The sequence below is a fragment of the Pogona vitticeps genome, chromosome 5, assembly GCF_051106095.1.
Source record: "Pogona vitticeps strain Pit_001003342236 chromosome 5, PviZW2.1, whole genome shotgun sequence".
Lineage (NCBI taxonomy): Eukaryota > Metazoa > Chordata > Lepidosauria > Squamata > Agamidae > Pogona > Pogona vitticeps.
In genome coordinates this window covers 60288207-60307883 of record NC_135787.1, presented here as the reverse complement: position 1 = coordinate 60307883, position 19677 = coordinate 60288207, and the positions used below count along the sequence as shown (strand labels likewise).

General features: G+C 38.2%; 1 protein-coding gene across 10 annotated transcripts in view; it reads right to left on the bottom strand.

Annotated features, from left to right (window-relative positions):
• TENM3 (teneurin transmembrane protein 3) overlaps positions 1-19677 on the bottom strand; it is a 1852170-nt gene that overhangs the window by 123971 nt on the left and 1708522 nt on the right. For all 10 annotated transcript variants that reach the window (XM_078393883.1, XM_078393884.1, XM_078393889.1 and 7 more), the window contains one exon: positions 16095-16280. In XM_078393883.1, coding sequence (XP_078250009.1) covers positions 16095-16280 — 186 coding nt within the window. The remainder of the gene's footprint in view (positions 1-16094; positions 16281-19677) is intronic.

Sequence of the window (19677 nt, the reverse complement as noted above, 5' to 3'; positions counted from 1 at the left end):
AGTTTGATTACTGTGCCTTCCAGAGACCCTTGATTCTACTGAAAGAGAGAGAGAGAAAAAAAATTCTTCCTATCTATCTTCATTATGGATGATATTATCCATTTTTACCATAGGTAGATATCTTACTTAGCACAATGCTCCAGGTACAATAATCAAGTACTGCTTTGTAGAAGTTATTACAGGACTGACATATTGGCATGTAGTTCTGTGGTTCAGCTGCACAGGTAATCCTCGGCTTCCCTTGCCTCACCTCCTCTGGCAGGCGTCCACTCAGAGGCAGTGCCTGGAGGAGGCGGAGCTGGGAAGCCATGCCAATGCGTCTGAGTGGGACTCCTCTGGAGCAGTGGTTCTCAAACTTGAGTCTCCAGATGCTCTTGGTCTGCAGCTCCCAGAAATCCTAGCCAGCATAGCAAGTGGTGAAGGATTCTGGGAACTGTAATCTCAGTTTGAGAACCACTTCTCTAGAGAAGGCAGGGCTGGGAAGCTGCATTGCAGCCTCTGAGTGGGTGCCTGAGGGAGCAGGCAGGGCTGGGAAGCCAGGGCACCCACAGAACAGTTGTGCAGAAGAACTACTGAACTGCAGTTCATATCCATCTCTAATGTCAAACAATGGGATGTTTTATTCTTCTCAGCAAAAGTAGTACATCAAGAATGTGGAACAACTAAGAGATAACTATGAATCTGAAAGCAAACTAAAGTCATGGATTCATGGAATTCAACATATAAAACAAATTAAAAGGCCAGCATCCTCTTTGTTATCCTATGTGCACACTAGTCCTTTATGAATGCAGCTGTCCCTTTCCAGAATTTGCACAAGGTGGTATTCACTGTTCTCTTGTGCATGCAGAAGCTCCCCTGCTTTTAATAACATGACTGACCTCTGGCTTATTCAGTTGCAATAAGCCAGAGGTCCAGATTTAAGTCTCATTTAATTCTGAACTGAACAAATGATATTGGTCCAGTCAACTTTTTCTCAGCTATACCTACTGCACTGCATTATTGCAATGATAAAATGGAGACAAAGAAAACCTGAAGTTTCTGGAGAAATGATAGGAGAGAAATGTAATGAATATGATCTACAACAGCACTTTCACACATCTGTATTTGATAATGCATGAATGCATTCTTAGATATTACAAGTGGAGTTGAAACCATATTGCTTTTATATAAGGTGCTTTATGCAGAACAAGGTGTAGATGGAGATTCTGGGCAGTACACCTTCAAACTGCAGCTTTTCTAATGTACCCCCTATAAAAAGTCCTCTCCCTATTATATCTCCATGAAAATTCAGGCTCCTTAGCTTTGCTAGAAAAAGTATAAACATATTCTTTTTACAGTCCCAGAGACACTTGAGTCTCACAGGGCTGCCTTATGTTCAATTAGCTGAGATTGCTGAAGATCAATGTTTGGATGTTGAGAACTGGTACTTAATACTTTCCCTGTTTGCTGTTCTGCAATCAAAACTTATCAAAACTTCCTCTGAGCTGACTTTCCCCTATAGAGTTCTCAAGTTAGTCTCCAAAAAGAAGTAAACATCCCTGCTCCTTGACACTTGTCTGTTTCATATCAGCTAACACAAAAAACACCAAGTAACTACACAATGCCAACAATGCTATGACAAAAATGTATTTATTTGCATTGTAATTTCTCCTGCAATAAACTGTTATAGCTAGTGGATAAGTTTGGATTTAGTTGTATGTCTCAAAACATGTTTTCTAAAATTTATTGCTTTTTATTAGTCTTCTGATAAAGATGGAAGTAGGTAACTTTCTTAGTTTATTCATATGTCAGTTAGCCCCTGCCGTTATGACAGAATAGCTAAAGCCCGAGAAGAAGTATATATTAAATCCATTTATTCTAATCATCTCCTGTTTAAATCAGCATGAACAGCATGCCCAGTGATTTGATGTTCCTTAATTGGTACTCACTACACTGTTTTATTACTTATTATCCTGTCATAAAGGATTATGGTGGTAAAATAATTTTTAGTACAGTGTAACAAATTCATATTCATATTAGTTTACTCATACACTCATACACTTCATGAGATATTTTTACCTAACCTGATATTTCATGTCTAAGGGTACAATAAAAAAGAAAAATACTAATTAGCCTGTTTCCTCCATGGCTTTATAAAATTACCATCAAGATGTCAGATGAAGGTTATAACAATCAATTGATAAATAATTTATAAAATTGATAAATCAATAATTAAATTAATTTTGAAAACCCTGCCTCTCACTGAATAATACCAATAATACCAATAATACCAATAATAGTAATCAGGGCTTTGGGACCAATATCAAGAAATTTCACACAGTACTATAAGCAGATCTCAGAAATAATACCATCAGAGCTACAAAACCCACCAATATTAGGAACAGCATAAATACTGTGCTGATATTTAACATATACTTAGGTTTTGGTTAAAGCATGTATCTGTTATATAATACCAGCCAATATTTTTATAATTTTGATTGACTATGCCTGGTGGTTTTGAATGGTGATGATAATGATGATGATGTGCTATCAAGTCAGTACTGACTTATGGAGAACCTTTTGCTTAGAGGAGCATAAATAAAGTTTCCAGGCCAATTCTATGGGCAATTCCATGAAAAACACAAGACTGGTGAAATAAGTGTTAAAGACAAACTTACTCGGGGACAATGCAGGAGCAAATTGCATGGCTCTGAAAACCAAGATAATTTGCTATGCTGGCACAGCTCTGTAAGACACATATAAGTGGATAGAAGAAAGAATCAGGTGTATCTTCAGGATGTGTTGGCCATACCAGAGCTGCTTACTATATATTGTTACACTTCAATATGTCTTAACATTTGATAGCAACCAGTTCTAAGTAGATGTAGCTAAGTGATGGCAGTAGTGTGAATTTTTCCACTTTCAAAGCACTCTGATGATCTGCCAAAGCATGCTATTTTTCATACTGATTCTGTGTGCTTTGACATAAACCTATAGAACTTTAATGCCAATGTCTTACATGCATTTAGCACATTAAATTCTCATAAAACATTCCTTAAATGACTTCAGAGTAGAGATTAGAGTAGCTATTTTGATACTGTTATGCAGTTGGGAAAACAAATTACTAAATATATCTGTTAAACATTTAACAGTAGTTTAGAAACATAAAATGAATCCAGTAGATTAGGAAAAAAAAATCAAAAGTTACTAAAGGGGAAGGGACTTATTTTCAGTGCTAATTAATAAGTAAATACAAAAGAATAATATACACATAATGTGGAATAACGCTAGACTTCTCTGGGAAAGATGTTACTGTAAGATTACAAGGAAGTAGTTGAGCTGTGCCATTTAGGCTGCAGTGTCACTCTTCTGATCAAGCATTTATTAAATTATTAAGTAAGCTAACTGCATTTCCTTTCACCTTGCAATCTTTTTATGAGTAAAGTTTTGCACATTAACTGGAAGAACTGAGAGATTATACAAGAGTCACTCAGGCATCTTCCACGTGACATTCCTGCCTAAAGGTTCAAACCACTTTGTTTTACAATCACTCTATACGTAGCTAAGAGTAACAAAGTCAACTGTTGAGTGGACTGTAATGGAGACGCTTTGCAGAACAATCAGAAAACAATGGCAAACTATTCAAAAGACCATGAGGAAAAGGACTGCATATTATAATGTGATGCACATTTTGTCACAGAAAAATGAGACTCTACAAGTATTTCAGCTTATTATAATGGCTGAAATCCTGATGTTTAGCACAATAAGTCAAAAGCAGAGTAGGTCTGTTGAATCAGTGGGGCTTTGATAAGTCACCTTCTCTGTGCCATTGATTCAAATCGGACTACTCTAGTTGTGACTTACTTTAGGATAGTAAATCACAACTAAAGTAGGCCCATTTGAATCAATGAAACATACAGAGAAGCTGGCTCACCAAATCCCCCCTGATTTAATAGGCTTAGTCTAGTGCAATATACTACACTAAGCAACATGATTTCAGCCAATATCTCATACAACATTCACACAGGCTTGCATGGAAACACACTAATTTCTACTAAGTGCAGTTAACATTCTATTGCTATGAATTTAGTCACAAAATACCTGTGTTTCTCGTGTGATACTATATATTTTCAGAGTTGCAGATGATGCTTTTGTTTTCCCAAGTTATCTTTTTATTATCAAAAACACTGTCCCTCTGTAAACTACTTAAAGTTCTATGCTGACGGTGTTCTTTAGTTTTCCAAGAGAAAATGCTTACTCTTCAATTTCTAATTCTGCAGCAGTAAGAATAATTCTGATTTTGAACCTACAATTGTAATAGATCACACCTTTTCTTGAATAATTTGCAGAGTGCTAGACTAGCTGTATTCTCTCAACATTCCATAGTCTCTTACAGCTATCAATTTCCTGAGTAACTGAAGAACTGAACCTTAACATTGTTAAAACTACTTAAAGTTCTATGTTCTTCATTGTTATCTGGTATATGTACTTAAAGCTGCAACTTCAGATAAACTAGAGTCTGTTAAAGAATATATGAAACAATGGAATGATTTTATTACTTAACATCTAGTTCTTCATATAAACTATGAAGCTTATTTAATACTACCTGTGCAAATTGTTAAAACCATTAAAATGATATATGTATATGTGGGACCAGTGAGGTTCTCTACCTTTTGGTGAACAACAGCTGCATCCCCTACTCACAGTTTGCCTGTGGACTGGGGTGTTGGTGAGGAAGAGGTGGACGGTGCTCTCAAGACCACAAGTGTAGCCATGGTGGGACTTAGACTTAAGGAGGAGAGCAAGGATTGTCACACCTACAGGATGGCAGCTGCCAGTGGGGACAATGGAGGGGTGGTAGGGGAAGAAGCTTTCACCACTTTCCTCTAGGGACAACTAACAGCATGCATCCAGCACCCTCATTTTGGCACCCCACACCTGGCTCACCTGTGAGGTGTCCTAGAACTGGTAGATGAGACAGGGTTCTGCTCCTCCCAGTAAAAGACTTAGGGTCACTGCCCCAAAGACTGTGGGAGTGAAGCTAACTTCTTGGAGCCCTGAGTTATTCATTTTATGTTCTTGGCCCTTTTCGCCATTTGAAAGTTCCATTGCTCCAATAAAGAGCCTGTTTCAATAACTACTCTCAGTTGTCATGGAGGGGTGTGTGGAAGCCACTCACAGTATATGATTTCAAGACACAGAACATGTGTTCTGTTAAAAGTGTAAATTTAAAATGAACTCTTTCACACTGTTTGTGCTGTCCTCTGAAGATGCCGGCCACAGAGACTGGCGAAAAGTTAGGAAGAATAACCTTCAAAACACGGCCAAAGAGCCTGAAAAACCCACAACAACCATTAGATCCCAGTCGTGAAAGCCTTCGCGAATACATTTGCTCATAACCTTAGAAGTATTTATTATTTATTTATATGCCACATGACAGAATGTAGTATATATGTAGCATGTTTTCTTGCCTGACATTCTGCCTCAGCTGACATATGCACAAGCAATAGATTTCAGTCTGGACTATTCATTCTAATTAGCTTAACGTTATATGAACCAAAGAATTGAACCAAGGCCTATCCATGTCTCCTTAGGATGATACACTGATAAGCAAGGAACTGACAATAAAGTTAACATTTACTTACCATTAGATCAGTTTTAAATATATATGTTAGGTAGAAGCAGCTCAAGTTCCCAAATCCTTTCCTTCGCTGAATGTTAAATTTGGGACAGAGTGATAATTGTTTGACACTATAACAATTAAACAGCTGTGATGCTTCTTATAAATTGAGTGATCGAGCTGCAAGCAAGTTCTACAAACAGATGGTCTTACCACCCATACGTAATGTTATAGATTTTCTTTAAAAGGGTTGCTCACTAATCAGAATGCAACGTAATTTAATGCATGTTTTCTAATCTGCAGTGTAAACTATTTTAACTGTAATCTTGTGTATAGAAAGAAAAATTATGACATTTTAAAAATCAAGACACTAATGCAACATTTGGATACAGTACATTCCCCTCAACATAATTATTTCCTAATTTCATTCAGCTAAAAGCATTTAATGGGAATGCAGCTATTGAAATGTTTACTTTTATAGTGTTCCTATCAATGTTATTTAATTTACCCTTGATGTGTCTGTTAAAATTGCAAAAACAATTACAAAGAATCTTCCAATTGCATCAAATTGAGCAGCTGGGATACTGTTGCTCTCCCCCACAGAACTACTACCTGTGATGTGTGCCTCATCTTGCCTTATGACATGACTAGCTCTGATCAGAAAAGTTTTCTTAAGCCAATGAGGGGTGGTGTGCTGGAATGCCCAAGTCACGCCTGTCCATCATATGGAGCTCTAGGGAAGGAGCCTATGGCACGACAGGAGGGACGGAGTCAAGAAGAACAGTTGGAGACTGAAGGGAGTTAGAGAAGAAGTTTTGAAGGGTTAAGACAGAGATTGGAAATTTGGTGTGTGTTAGAGAATAGATAAGAGATAAAAGTATTAGAAAAAAGATAGACAGTCATAAGATATCGTTACAGTGGTTAATGTGAATGAATACAAACAAGCATACATGTAATCCTATCCAAGTTTAATGACTGAACAAAAAAAGCACATCTATGACTTCACTTCTGTGATTTACCTATCAAACAATAAATAAACCTGTTATATTTGGCAGCCCAGATCTAAGAAACTTATTTGGTTCAGTGTGGATAAAGATCCACTGGTGGCAGCGGGTAAAGAGAGAAAATAGTACATCGTGTCCGAAGGTGGACCTGTATTTGAAGCAAACAGGGGACACTGGGGGAATGCAACTAAGTGGTGGCAAAGCAATGGGATGTGAAGCGAATAAACTCCAGTGAGCCAAAGAAAGAAATTTTCTAAGTCTGAGGGACCTGTTACTTGAGGGCTGAGGAGAAGGAGTGGAAAACCCTAGAGCTCTTAGTGAATAGCTTGGAAGGGAGTCCTGATCGCAGACCTTGGGGAAAGACTAAGACAGGAAAAGACTCTGAGGAGAATTATTCTGTGTTTGAAGTTTACCTCATGCTTAGGGTGAAAGACCAAGGGGCTGACTTTAGATCCCAAGCTCTGAGAAAGGAGCACTGAGGGGACAAAGGTGGAAGCCAAGGTCAAAGATATAGCTGAGGTGATTAAAACTAACTGAGGATTGAATAAAAAAAATTATGAGAAAAAGCTTGGTGTCTGGAGGCTGAAAGAAACAGTGTATAAGATCCAGGAACAGTGAGGCTGGATGCCTGAAGAAATATACTAGCAATCTGTAGCTGCCAGCGGAGAACTACAAAGTAACTCTCTCTAACACAGAAAAGGAAAAAAAGTATTTTTAAACTGAGGCTTGCTTGCTTGCCTCTGTAAAATCAGGCAGCTTGTCAAAAGAAACACAAATAAACATGCCTTCTACGTGCGGGAAAAGTTAGCAATTGAGGTAGCAGATGTTCAAAGTTTACCTCACGAAGAGGAGAGCCCTCTGGAAATAGCTGAGCAAGATGAGGTTCAGGAGGGTGATGCCTCAAGGAGAGAAACTGAGTTAAATTCCCAAGAATTTGAAAGATGGAGGTTGCAACAAGAATTTAAATTAAAGGAGCTAGAAATCAAAGCAAGAGCAGAGGAAAAAGCTCTACAACTTAGAGCTGAGGAAAGACAAAAGGAGCTAGAAATAAGAACTAGGGCTGATGCTGAAGCCAGAGAAAGAGAAATGGCAATGGAACAAGAAAAGAGACAAATGGAGTATCAATTAGAACTAAAAAGATTAGAACTGGCGTCTCTAAATAATAATAACAATAATACTGAAAGTGTAAAAATAGACCTTAAGAAATTCCCTCAATTTAGAAAGGGGGATTGCCCTGAAGCATTCCTTATTTCTTTCGATCGGGCGTGCCGGGATTTTAATGTAAAAGCAGAAGAACGTATGGTTATGCTGAGGTCCCAGATAAGTGGAGAGTTAGCTGAGATTTATTCTCAAATGTCACTGGATCAAGCAAGAGACTATGAGGCATTCAGAAAATTGGTTTTCTCGAGGTTTTGGATCAATGCTGAGCACCTCAGAGGGAAATTTAGAGGATTGACTAAAAAGCCTGAGGAATCATATTCTCAGTTGGGAGCAAATCTGGTCAGATACTTGGAGAAGTGGCTAGAACAGGCAAATGTAGAATCATTAGAAGATATGAAAAATATTAGGGAAACATCTGAGGAATAATTTGAGATTCCGGATGAAATTACAGGAGAAAATGAAGCAAATGAAACAGCTGAGGTAGTGACTATAAGGAATCCTCAAGAAAACGCTTTTAGCCAGGAACAAAGACAGGATTCCACTTTACAACAATGCTTTAAGTTAGCCAAAGAAGGAAAGCTAAAAAGATTCTGTGTGGAGAAAGACCTGTTATATAGAGAGATCTTAATAAATCCTAAGAGGGGAGGGGAAAACATTCACAAACAACTAGTAATCCCTTTTAAATACAGGGAAAAGATTATAGAAAAAGGACATAAAGACACCTTTGCTGCTCATTTGGGAATCACACATACAAAGCAGAGGATAGCTCAAAATTTTTACTGGCCTGGGATGGGGAAGCAAATAAAATCATACTGTCAAAGCTGTGACATATGTCAAAGGCAGGGTACTGGCAATGATAAAACTAAAGCTAAGTTGTGTCCTTTACCAGTAATTTTAAACCCATTTCAACACATAGACTTAGACACTGTGGGACCCTTACCTAAAGTAACCGGAAGGGGAAACCGATTCATTTTAATTATAATAGATGACGCCACCTGATATCCAGAAGCCGTTCCCTTGCGAAATATAGAGACAGAAATTGTGGCAGATACCTTATTAAATTATATGTGTCTCATGGGCTTCGCTTCTGAAATTGTCACTGATTTGGGAACATCATTCACATCCAGATTAATGAAAAGGCTGTGGCAACTTTGTGGTATAACTCATATTACATCATCCCCATATCATCCCCAGACAAACGGATTGGTGGAGAAATCTAATGGGACCCTAATGCGAATGATCAGAGCTTACACTGCAGAAAACCCCAATGACTGGGATCACAAATTACAACCTTTATTATATGGATTCAGTTCTTTTGAACTGTTATTTGGGTGGAAAGTGCAGGGACCTCTTGATTTACTCCGACAAAATTGGGAGGAACAAACGGGAGAAGATCCTGAGACAGTGATCCAGTATATAGATAACTTAATGAACTTCTTGCAGCAATCTCTGAAGTTAGCTGCAGAAAACTTGCAGAGGGAAACAAAAACTCTGGTATGATAAAAAGGCCAGAGAAAGATCATTCAGTCTGGGAGATGAAGTCCTGATGCGGAAACCTACTAAAGGGAATAAACTGCAATTAAATTGGGCAGGTCCTTTTAAAGTAATCTCCAAGATGAGTGAAGTAAATTACATAATTCAGGAGGAGGGAGAGGAAGGTCGAAGAGTAGTTCATGTTAACATGCTTAAACTTTACTATAGAAAAGGTTGTCCTATATGCCATGAAAGAAGTGGACAACTAAAAACATGAATTGCCATATTGGGAAGGGCGAGGCGAACCCCAATATAATCCAGAAGATGTTCAGATTTGTGAAACGCTAAACCCAGAGCGAAAAGATGAAGCAAGAGAGTTGCTACTAAAATACAAGCAAGTCTTCTCAAATAAGCCTGGTGTAGAAAAGGGAGCGGTGCACGAAACTGATACAGGAGATGCACCCCCTCAAGCTGTCACACTTTACAGAGTAACAGGGCCATATGTAGCAAAGGTTCACCAAGAACTAGATGAGATACTGAAAGAAAAAATCATTGTTCCTTCATCTAGCTCGTGATTAGCCCCAATAGTACTGGTAGATAAACCAGATGACAGTATACGCTTCTGCTTAGACTATCGGAAATTCAACCACATCACCAAGCCTGATGCTTACTCGATGCCTAGACTAGATGATTTGATCGAGACAACTGGGCGATGTCAGTTCGTATCCAGTTTAGACCTGACTAAAGGGTTCTAGCAAGTGGGGTTAGACCCCAAAGATCAGGAAAAGACCACATTCTGCAGCTCTTTTGGATTGTATGAATTCCGGGTCCTCCTCTTTGGGTTGCGAAATTCTCCTACAACATTTCAAAGACTAATGGACCAAACATTACAAGGACTTAGAGAATTCACAGTAGCATACATCGATGATATAGGAATCTATAGTCAGATATGGACGGACCACCTGTGCCATATTGAGAAAGTGCTACAGAGGCTAAATGAGGCCGGGTTAACAGTAAAAGCTAATACATGCCAACTGCAATTAAAATACTTAGGCCATATGGTGGGGGGGGAGACATAATTAAACCCCTAGAATCAAAGATTAAAGTAATCAGTACTGGCCTATACTGACAACAAAGAAAAAAGTCAGATCTTTCTTAGGATTAGTTGGCTATTATAGACGTTTTATCCAGAATTTCAGCGAAATAGCTGCCCCTTTATCTGACTTAACAGGTGGTATCATACAAGGAGGTGCAGCCCTCCAAGGATGGTTGTGTGTGCCCCTCAGATCTTTGGGGATTACCTACCTCTGTTCAAGAAAACAAAGAAGCACAACAGACAAAGGAATAAAGTAGATTCCATTTCAGATCAATAGACTGATGTCCTCTAAAATTCTAAATGAGCCATGAACTTAAAAATATTTTGTGTTTATATAAATTAGTCACAAACATAGGATCAATAAAAAATCTAGACTGAACAGCATAATAGGCGAGATAGAATAAAACAATTATACTGCACCATGTGCATATGAAGATCACAGAACCATAAAATCAGAGTACTGGAAATGGCCTTGGATATTTATCTGGTGTAATCAAAGTTCCATGCAGGACCTGCAATGTAGGCTATAATGACAGCATTTGTGACAAATGGTCAGCCAGCTGCCTCTTAAACAGAGGCTCCTGAATGGGGATGCTGAAGGAGAATCCATCACCCTCCAAAGCAGTATTCTTCCACTGCTAACCTTTGAAATGTTTCTCTTAGAAGTCAGCCAAAATCCACTTCCCTGCTATTTCCACCTATTGATTCTAGTCCTGCCCTCTGAAGCAACAGAGAATAACTCTTCCATTTTCTGCATGACAGCCTCTTTGATATTTTCAGTTTAGGAAGGCAAAGGGTTGAGATAGCATACTAGTTAAGAGGAAGGGTATCTTATGCTAGAACTCAGACATAATCTTAGCCAAGGCTTTGATCCATCACCACCATCATCATCTTTCCAGTCTCTGTTACCTTCTGAATAGATGTATGCAGCTGAGCTTTGCCCATGGAAACATAGAGGTATTCTGATCCAGTTTTCCCAGTATATGCTCACTAGGTCTCATCCCCTGCGCGCACAGCATCCCCTGCGCACACAGCTATCTGTTTGGAAAAATCTGAAAAGCTTCATTGTTTATGATATGTATCTTTGAATAAAGCAAAGCAAAGCAAAGTGTGCTGCTTATATACCGCTCCATAGTGCTTCAAGCACTTTCTGGGCGGTTTACAAGTTAATTATGCAGGCTACACATTGCCCCCCACCAGCGAGCTGGGTACTCATTTTACCAACCTCAGAAGGATAGAAGGCTGAGTCAACCTTGAACCGGCTACCTGGGACTGAACCCCAGGTCGTGAGCACAGTTTTGGCTGCAGCACAGCGGTTTAACCACTGCACCACGAGGCTCTTTGGACAAGTTTGTTCTCATTATTGGAAAGGGAGCATGTCTAATGCAGAGATAATATGATGATCATAAAGCTTTAAAGGTCTGAAAATATGCAAGACTTCAACAAATATAGGCTGCATAGCACAGCCCCTGATGCAACCAGACTACAAACTGGTGGTCTGAATTTTCACTAAAATTCCTATGAATTTTTAAAAAAATTTATTTCTCTTTCACTTTGTCATAAATTTGTCTCTTGATTTATATTCTGGAGGGCACATATTATGAAGCCCCATGAAAATCCCACCTCTCCACTTTAAGGCAACTGTCATATTCTGTGGTGTTTTCTACTAACAGTACTTTAAACAGCAAGTTGTTTATTGAGCTACATTGATGTTCAAGTATATGTAGGCAATTCAAATGGAAATTTGGCCTAGGGGAAATCCTAACTCCTTCAAGCTACAGAGGACAGGTATTTGTTTTTATTCCACATCTTTACTGCACTAGAAAGCAAGACCATTAAAGATCACAAAGATATACTTTGTTCAGGGGGGGTGTAGGCACGCTGGTCAGTTTACCACTTTGAAAGAGGAAGGCTGCTGTTAGGTCAGGAAGCTAGTAAGGGAAAAACTGAAAATGAAACACTAAAAGTTGTGGAATTAGCTGTTAAACACTATTGAAATGTGATGACTCCTGCCATAATTTCAGTCTGCCACCTTTCATCTTGCTTTGTCAGACATCATGATTATCCTGTTGCTGCTTAAACTTTATTGATACACATATTCTTCCACTGTCCTATTTAATTTCATTTATAGAGTGCCACTCATTGGACTCTGTTTTCTTTTGAAATATGTAACTTATAAACAGAGGTTTTCATAAATACTGGTTTCACAATGTACTCCCTACTGGGAATTGTTGCAAGCTCATCTATTCAGCGACTGAACAATGACTGCAGAGTTATTTGGAATTTTATAAGGCCCAGGGTTAATAACATTTGCTTTATTGTCATTATAATCAATCCCAGCTTTGCCTCTTCCTAACATTAGTCTACTTACACAATTAGAGTAGTGGTATATGTAGAATCCTCTTCATGGATTGCTGCCTTGTCATGGTGGCTAGCGTAACTCAAGAGAAGCTATGGGCTAAGCCGTGCACGGAAACCAAAGACGGACAGGCCATAGTGGAAAGTTCTGACTAAACGCAATTCACTTGGAGTAGGAATTGGCAAGCCACTGCAGTATCTTTGCCAAGAATACCCCATGAACAGAAAAAAAGGCTAAAAGATATGATGCTGGAAGATGGGCCCCTCAGGTCAGAAGGTGTCCAACATGTTACTGAAGAAGAGCAGAGGACAAGTACAAGTAGCTCCAGAGCTACTGAAGTGGTTGGGCCAAAGCTGAAAGGACACTCAACTGTGGACGTGCCTGGAAGTGAATGGAAACTCCGATCCTGCGAAAAAAAAAACTGCATAGGAACCTGGAATGTAAGATCTTTGAACCTTGGGAAGCTGGATGTGGTCAAACAGGAGATGGCAAGAATAAACATTGACTTCCTGGGCATCAGTGAACTAAAATGGATGGGAATGGGCAAATTCAATTCAGACGATTATCATATCTACTATTGTGGGCAAGAATCCCGTAGAAGGAATGGAGCAGCCCTCATAGTCAACAAAACAGACCAAATTGCTAACACGCACTGGATTATGGAGGAAGCCAGAGAGTTCCAGAAAAACATTTACTTCTGCTTCACTTTGACTGTGTGGACCACAGCAAACTATGGCAAATCCTTAAAGAAATGGGAGTGCCTGATCACCTTATCTATCTCCTAAGAAACCTATATGTGGGACAGGAAGCAACAGAACTGGATATGGAACAACTGATTGGTTCAAGATTGGGAAAGGAGCACAACAAGGCTGTATATTGTCCCCCAGCTTATTTAACTTATATGCAGAATACACCATGTGAAAGGCCGGACTGGAGGAATCCCAAACCGGAATTAATATTGCTGGAAGAAATATCAACAACCTCTGATATGCAGATGATCGCACTCTGATGGCAGAAAGTGAGGAGGAATTAGAGAGCCTTGTAATGAGGGTGAAAGAGGAGAGTGCAAAAAACAGTTTGAAGGTCAACATAAAAAAACCCTAAGATAATGGCCACTGGTCCCATCACCTCCTGGGAAATAGAAGGGGAAGATATGGAGGCAGTGACAGATGTTACTTTCTTGGGCTCCATGACAGCAACCACGAAATTAAAAGATGCCTGCTTCTTGGGAGGAAAGCGATGACAAACTTCAACAGCATCTTAAAAAGCAGAGACATCACCTTGCCAACAAAAGCATGCATAGCCAAAGCTATGGTTTTTCCTGTAGTGATGTATGGGAGAGCTGTACCATAAAGAAAGCTGACTGCTGAAGAATTGATGCTTTTGAATTGTGGTGCTGGAGGAGGCTCTCGAGAGTCCCCTGGATTGCAAGGAGAACAAACTTATCCATTCTAAAGGAAATCAACCCTGAGTGCTCACTGGAAAGACAGATCCTGAAGCTGAGGCTTCAGTACTTTGGCCATCTCATGAGAAGAGAAGGCTCCCTGGAAAAGACCTTGAAAGTGTGAAAGAAAGAGGAGGAGGGGATGACAGAAGATGAGATGGTTGGACAGTGTTACCGAAGCTACCAACATGAACTTGACCCAACTCCAGGAGGCAGTGGAAGACAGGAGGGCCTGGTGTGCTCTGGTCCATGGGGTCATGAAGATTCGGACACGATTAAAGAACAAATATGTAGAATAAAGTTAAGGAATTCAAAGCACTACTTTTTGCAGCAGAAGACATTAATTGAATGATATTTAACCACTTTTAACCATGTTGTTGTCTTCAAAATGTATATTCCAACATAGATGTGCTTCCCATATTAAATCAGGAATCTGGCATTCTATGACAAGAGATCTGTAACTAGGTACCTGTATTTCTGAGGTTTCAAAAGTATGGCAAACATAAAAATAACACACACTGACTGAAGTATATTGTAAACTGTGTTTTAATAGAATTTTTCACTTTTAATCCAAGAGAGAATTGTGTTAGAGAGCTGTGACTCACACTTGTTGGGGACTATGGTTATAGAGAAGTGGCATCTCAGCAGCATTAAATGAGCTTTGGGACTACTGCTGAATCAGACTGTCTCTTCAAGCAAATAGCCATTACATTAAAAAACTTGTGAATTATAATCCATCTAAATAGTGTATTTAGCTTTACAAAAGTAGCATTGGAATAAATAAATGAGAAATTCGTGGATTTGAAATATAAAGGGGGAAAATCAAGTGCTGAAGAAAAGGTCTGCTTGTGCCAAATACACTGGAAAAACTGTACAAGAAGAATTCATCCCCAAATAACTTTAACCCCTGTAATACTGCCAAGGTCAGTAGCGCCAACAGGAGAGTTATCTCCTAAGTAATTACTAGCTGGCAAGCTAAAGCTTTTTAGGAATAGGTTTTGTCTTCCACATCCATTTTCTCATAGGTAGTTTTTATTGCAAAAGGAAATATGGAGACAAAATGAAGAATCACTGAGAGAGTTCTTCCATTGTTTCTGTTCTTCATGATACTTAATGACTGCTCATGGATCCAATTTAGTCAGAGATCAAAGTTTATATGGTCATAGATCAGCTTGCAGAAAGGAGCACTAACAGGAGCCTAGGACAGAAAATTACCTTTTATACCATGTGACTCAACAAAGATATCTTTCTTTTATAACCATATGATATTCAGGTTGTAAAGAAAGAAAATGATGCTTGGTTCCATTAAAAACACAAGGTCTCTGCTCTTGCTTGTGAAAACAACAACAACAACTAGGAATGGAAGTGCTGAAAGTCAGCAAATTTCTTAATTTCTCAATACTGAAATAGAAACTGAGTGGAAATTTTAAATAACTCATTGTGTCTGCTAACAAGACAAGATAAAAATAATTCCAGGGTGCTAGTTTTCCTGGCAAGCATGTTTCAGCTTTTATATTCACATACAATGTATCTTTAGTTCTTTTTTTGTTAATAATGTTAAAATGAGATGTACAAATAGCAACTAAAAATAGAAAAGCCTCAAGAAATGAAGCAATTTATTCACAGATTATGAGCATAAAAACAGTACTGTCTACTGCAGTCAGAGAAAGTATGTATTAGTAAAAGGGAATGCCTGCCCTTCTTTATCTGGGGCAAGCTCCATAAAGGGTTGGTGATCCATTATATAATCACTTCTTTTCTTTCTTTCTGTTTTTTTTAAATAATACCAATTTCTTTACAGAGACTGACAAATGAAAATGCTCTGTTAAAAAACAAACAAACAAACAAACAAACAAACAAAAAACCCATGGCTTCCAAGTGTCTAATTTCTAATTCAGACATGGCCAACACTGTGACTTTGGGCAATGAAGAAGAGCATTGAAGCAGAGTTGGCTTACCAATGGTGCAGTGCTCGCCATTCCAGCCTTGACTACATTCACACTTTCCATCTTTACAAGTTCCGTGTTCAGCACACCGTGGATGACATGCTCTCTGACTGCAGGATGGACCAGTCCAGCCTTCTTCACAACGACATGTACCACCCATGCAGACACCATGAGTGCCACAGTCAACGGAGCATATTTCTGCATCAAAAATTAACAATACCAGGTAGATGAATGGAAGAAGGGCAGGAGGAAAAATACAATAATAAGCCAAGCTCTAAATTTATTTGTATAGCTATCACCCAGCAAACGTGATATCTAGCTATTTACAGATTTTCTTCAGTTAACTTTGCCTTACTTGAAAGTAAGTTTTCCTAATAACATAATTCTTACAAGAAACCTCTTTTCACGTGCTTATAAACTTATGAGGATCAACAAAATATCCCCTGGACTGTGAACATATGGTCAGAAATGGGAGTAGGATAGGGGAAACTGAAGAAACAGAAGTTGAAACTATAGAAAATTAAAGACTACCATTTAATTTTAATATTTTACTTTCTCCAGTATATAAGAGTTGTTGTTGTTATTTATTTATTTATTTATTTATTTATTTATTTATTTATTTATTTATTTATTCATTCATTCATTCATTCATTCATTCATTCAATTTATATCCAGCCTATCTGGTCATTGTGTGCCATCGTTGGAACCCGCAGCTTTCAAGGTATTTAAGGGGTGAATTTACCAGTTCCGCTCCCACCATGAGACTCTATGGTTGACCAGGGATTTGAACCAAGGTCTCCTGAGCCCCCCCAGCCACTCTAGCCGATACACTACATGGGCTATCTACTAAGACAGCCAGATTAAATACTCTTATTGGCTACTTCTGTTCTGCAATATGCCTTTTGTATAAATTCATGCTAGTGGAATTAAGGTGATGTTGTCATTTTAATTTAAATTAATTTAAATTTAATTAAATTTAAATTAATTGAAAGCTTCCTATTCAGGATGAGGAAGGGAAGGCTTTAATAGTAAAAAAAACAAACCCTGCTTCTGGGTTGTTGATGATGAGATCAGGACCACTGGTGGCAATCCAGTGGCAATTTTTATCTAGTAGCTGGCTGGACAGCTCAGTGAGAGTTAAGATATCTGGTTGTGAAGCCAGAGGTTGGGAGTTCAATTCCCCACTGTGCATCGGACAAGAAGAAGGGAACAGCAAACCACTTCTCTACCTAGAAAATCCTGGAAAGAGCCACAATTAAGTCAAAACTGACTTGACATCACACAATTATTATTACTATTTATTAAAGGCTCCCCCCTGCTGTGGTGATTCAATCCACCATTTCAATACTTAAATACAACTCAAAGGGATTAGTAAAGATTCCAGAGTATTTCATATCCACATCAATTACATACAGGTGATTCAGCCTATTCTGACAGCCCATATAATTGAAAAGGGTTAATATGAGACCATTGCGATGTGTGCAAGAGTGCTTTTCCCACCTTCAACAAACCTGTAACAGTGACTGAAATTATCCGAAGTCCTAACTTCCTACTCTCATTAGAAAAATTTCTTTTGGGTCTTACAACAATTGCACTGGTAGGCAGAGTTGCTTTGTCTACATATTTTGCATAGAACAATTTCTTATCTGTCTGCTATTGATCACCGTGTTCAACAGAAAGGGCCTATCAGAGTGCATAGGGGTTGACTCAACTACACTGAAAAGGGTTGCACATTCCATGCAGCTGGCTTCCTGAAAGAGAGAGTTTCTGATGTTTCTAGGAACAACTGCTTGTGTTAACAATAGTAAAAAGCTTTATCACAAACTGCAACACAGATGTGCAACATTTCCCTTGCACATGTAAAGGGACAAAAGAGTAGAATGAACTTGTGCCACTCCCTGTTTACTACATTTCTAATGGGACTTTATAATTCAGCTCATATACATACACTTGCTTCTGCTGAGAAGTAAGAATCCTACATGAATTATCCTTCATGTAAACAGCAGCAAAATGATATTGCTTAATTACTATCTGTAATGGTACAAAAAGTCTTTACAGCACTCAGTTATACATAATAATGCACTGCTGATACACTGACATGTTAAATATAGGGAGAGTCCCTGTCCTACTTTCTATAGGTATGTAGCATTGACGACAATGAGTAATATCTTTTACCTAGCCAAAAACAAAAAACAAAACAAAACAAAAAAAACCAAAAAACAAAAAACAAAAAAAACCTAATCAACAAATCACACATAGTACTCATTTTTTTGTTTGTCTTGCTGTGGAAATACAGAGTAATTACTCATAAAATGTTTTCTAGGTTACATAATACAATTTAGCCATTGTCCTTTTGCTTGTCCCAACTAGAGTGGAACTAGTGACTCAATGGGATTTATGTAGGCAGTGACTTCACCAGTTCATTCAATGGCTGAAATCCTGTTATACTTTACATACTGTGAAGTTATGCTTGCGTAAGCTCGCAGGGAGTTACACTCAGGCAGGCAATATATCTGTGCAATGAATTGTGCAACAAATCATGCAACTAACTGCATACTAACTGCACAATTGATTGCATAACCACATGTGGAACTGCCTCCTGAATAAGACTTTTGCCTTGGTGCAAATTTTGCAACAAACTGTACAATTTCATGCTACATAGATGTAGCTTTGCAACAGCGCTTGGCCATTGTGTTTACTTTCTAGATGAGACTACCAATAGGCTACAAAACTTCATTTTCAAAAGAAACACAAGGAGAGAAATAATCTTCCAGTAAATTTCCATTCATTGTTGCATCTCATTTTTTGGAGAATAGTTTTCTTTGAAGCTAATAACAGGCAATAAAACACATGTAACACAGCCAAAGGGACAGTTTAAGTTTGTTCAAACAAAAATGGCACAACTATAAGCAGGATTGTAGGCATATTACAACTTTATATCTTCTTGTAAAACAGAATGGCAATTCTGAAACATGGCTAAGAAATTATCTGAAATACACAGTATATGAAAAGGAAGTACATACATTGAGCTAAAAGGACCCCCCCCACGCCCTTAAGTGTACTACACTGACAATCCTGGAGAATAGCAAACATATACTCAGGAAAGGTGACACTTTTATATACTGTACTAGAATGTTCATTTGCCAAGTGTGTTTTCTCCAAATAAAGTTTTAAATTTTAATTAGATTTTTTTTAATTGTGGGATCTCAGATGGATTGATTAACCACTCTACCAAGAGGACCTACCTTTTGTCTTCAATCTAATCAATTTTTCATTAGTGTGAAGGTGTTTATCAGTCTTCAGCACACTTGCTTTAAGCAAAGTATGTCAGTCTTTATAATGAACTTATTAATTAGAGTTAATTTAGCTGAAGTAGAATTGGGGCTACTTAGTGAACAAACCAATGATGAAAGTAAAAGTTGATTTTAACCTATAAATCCTTTGATGGAACAAAACAGATTATTCTTTTCCATTTCAGCATATTAACAGTTTTACAAAATTATGAATTAATTAGTATTGATCTTCTGTAGGTTACTTGAAACATCACATTTCATATTTTAGGATACCTACGTATTTTCAGGATATCAAAAACTGG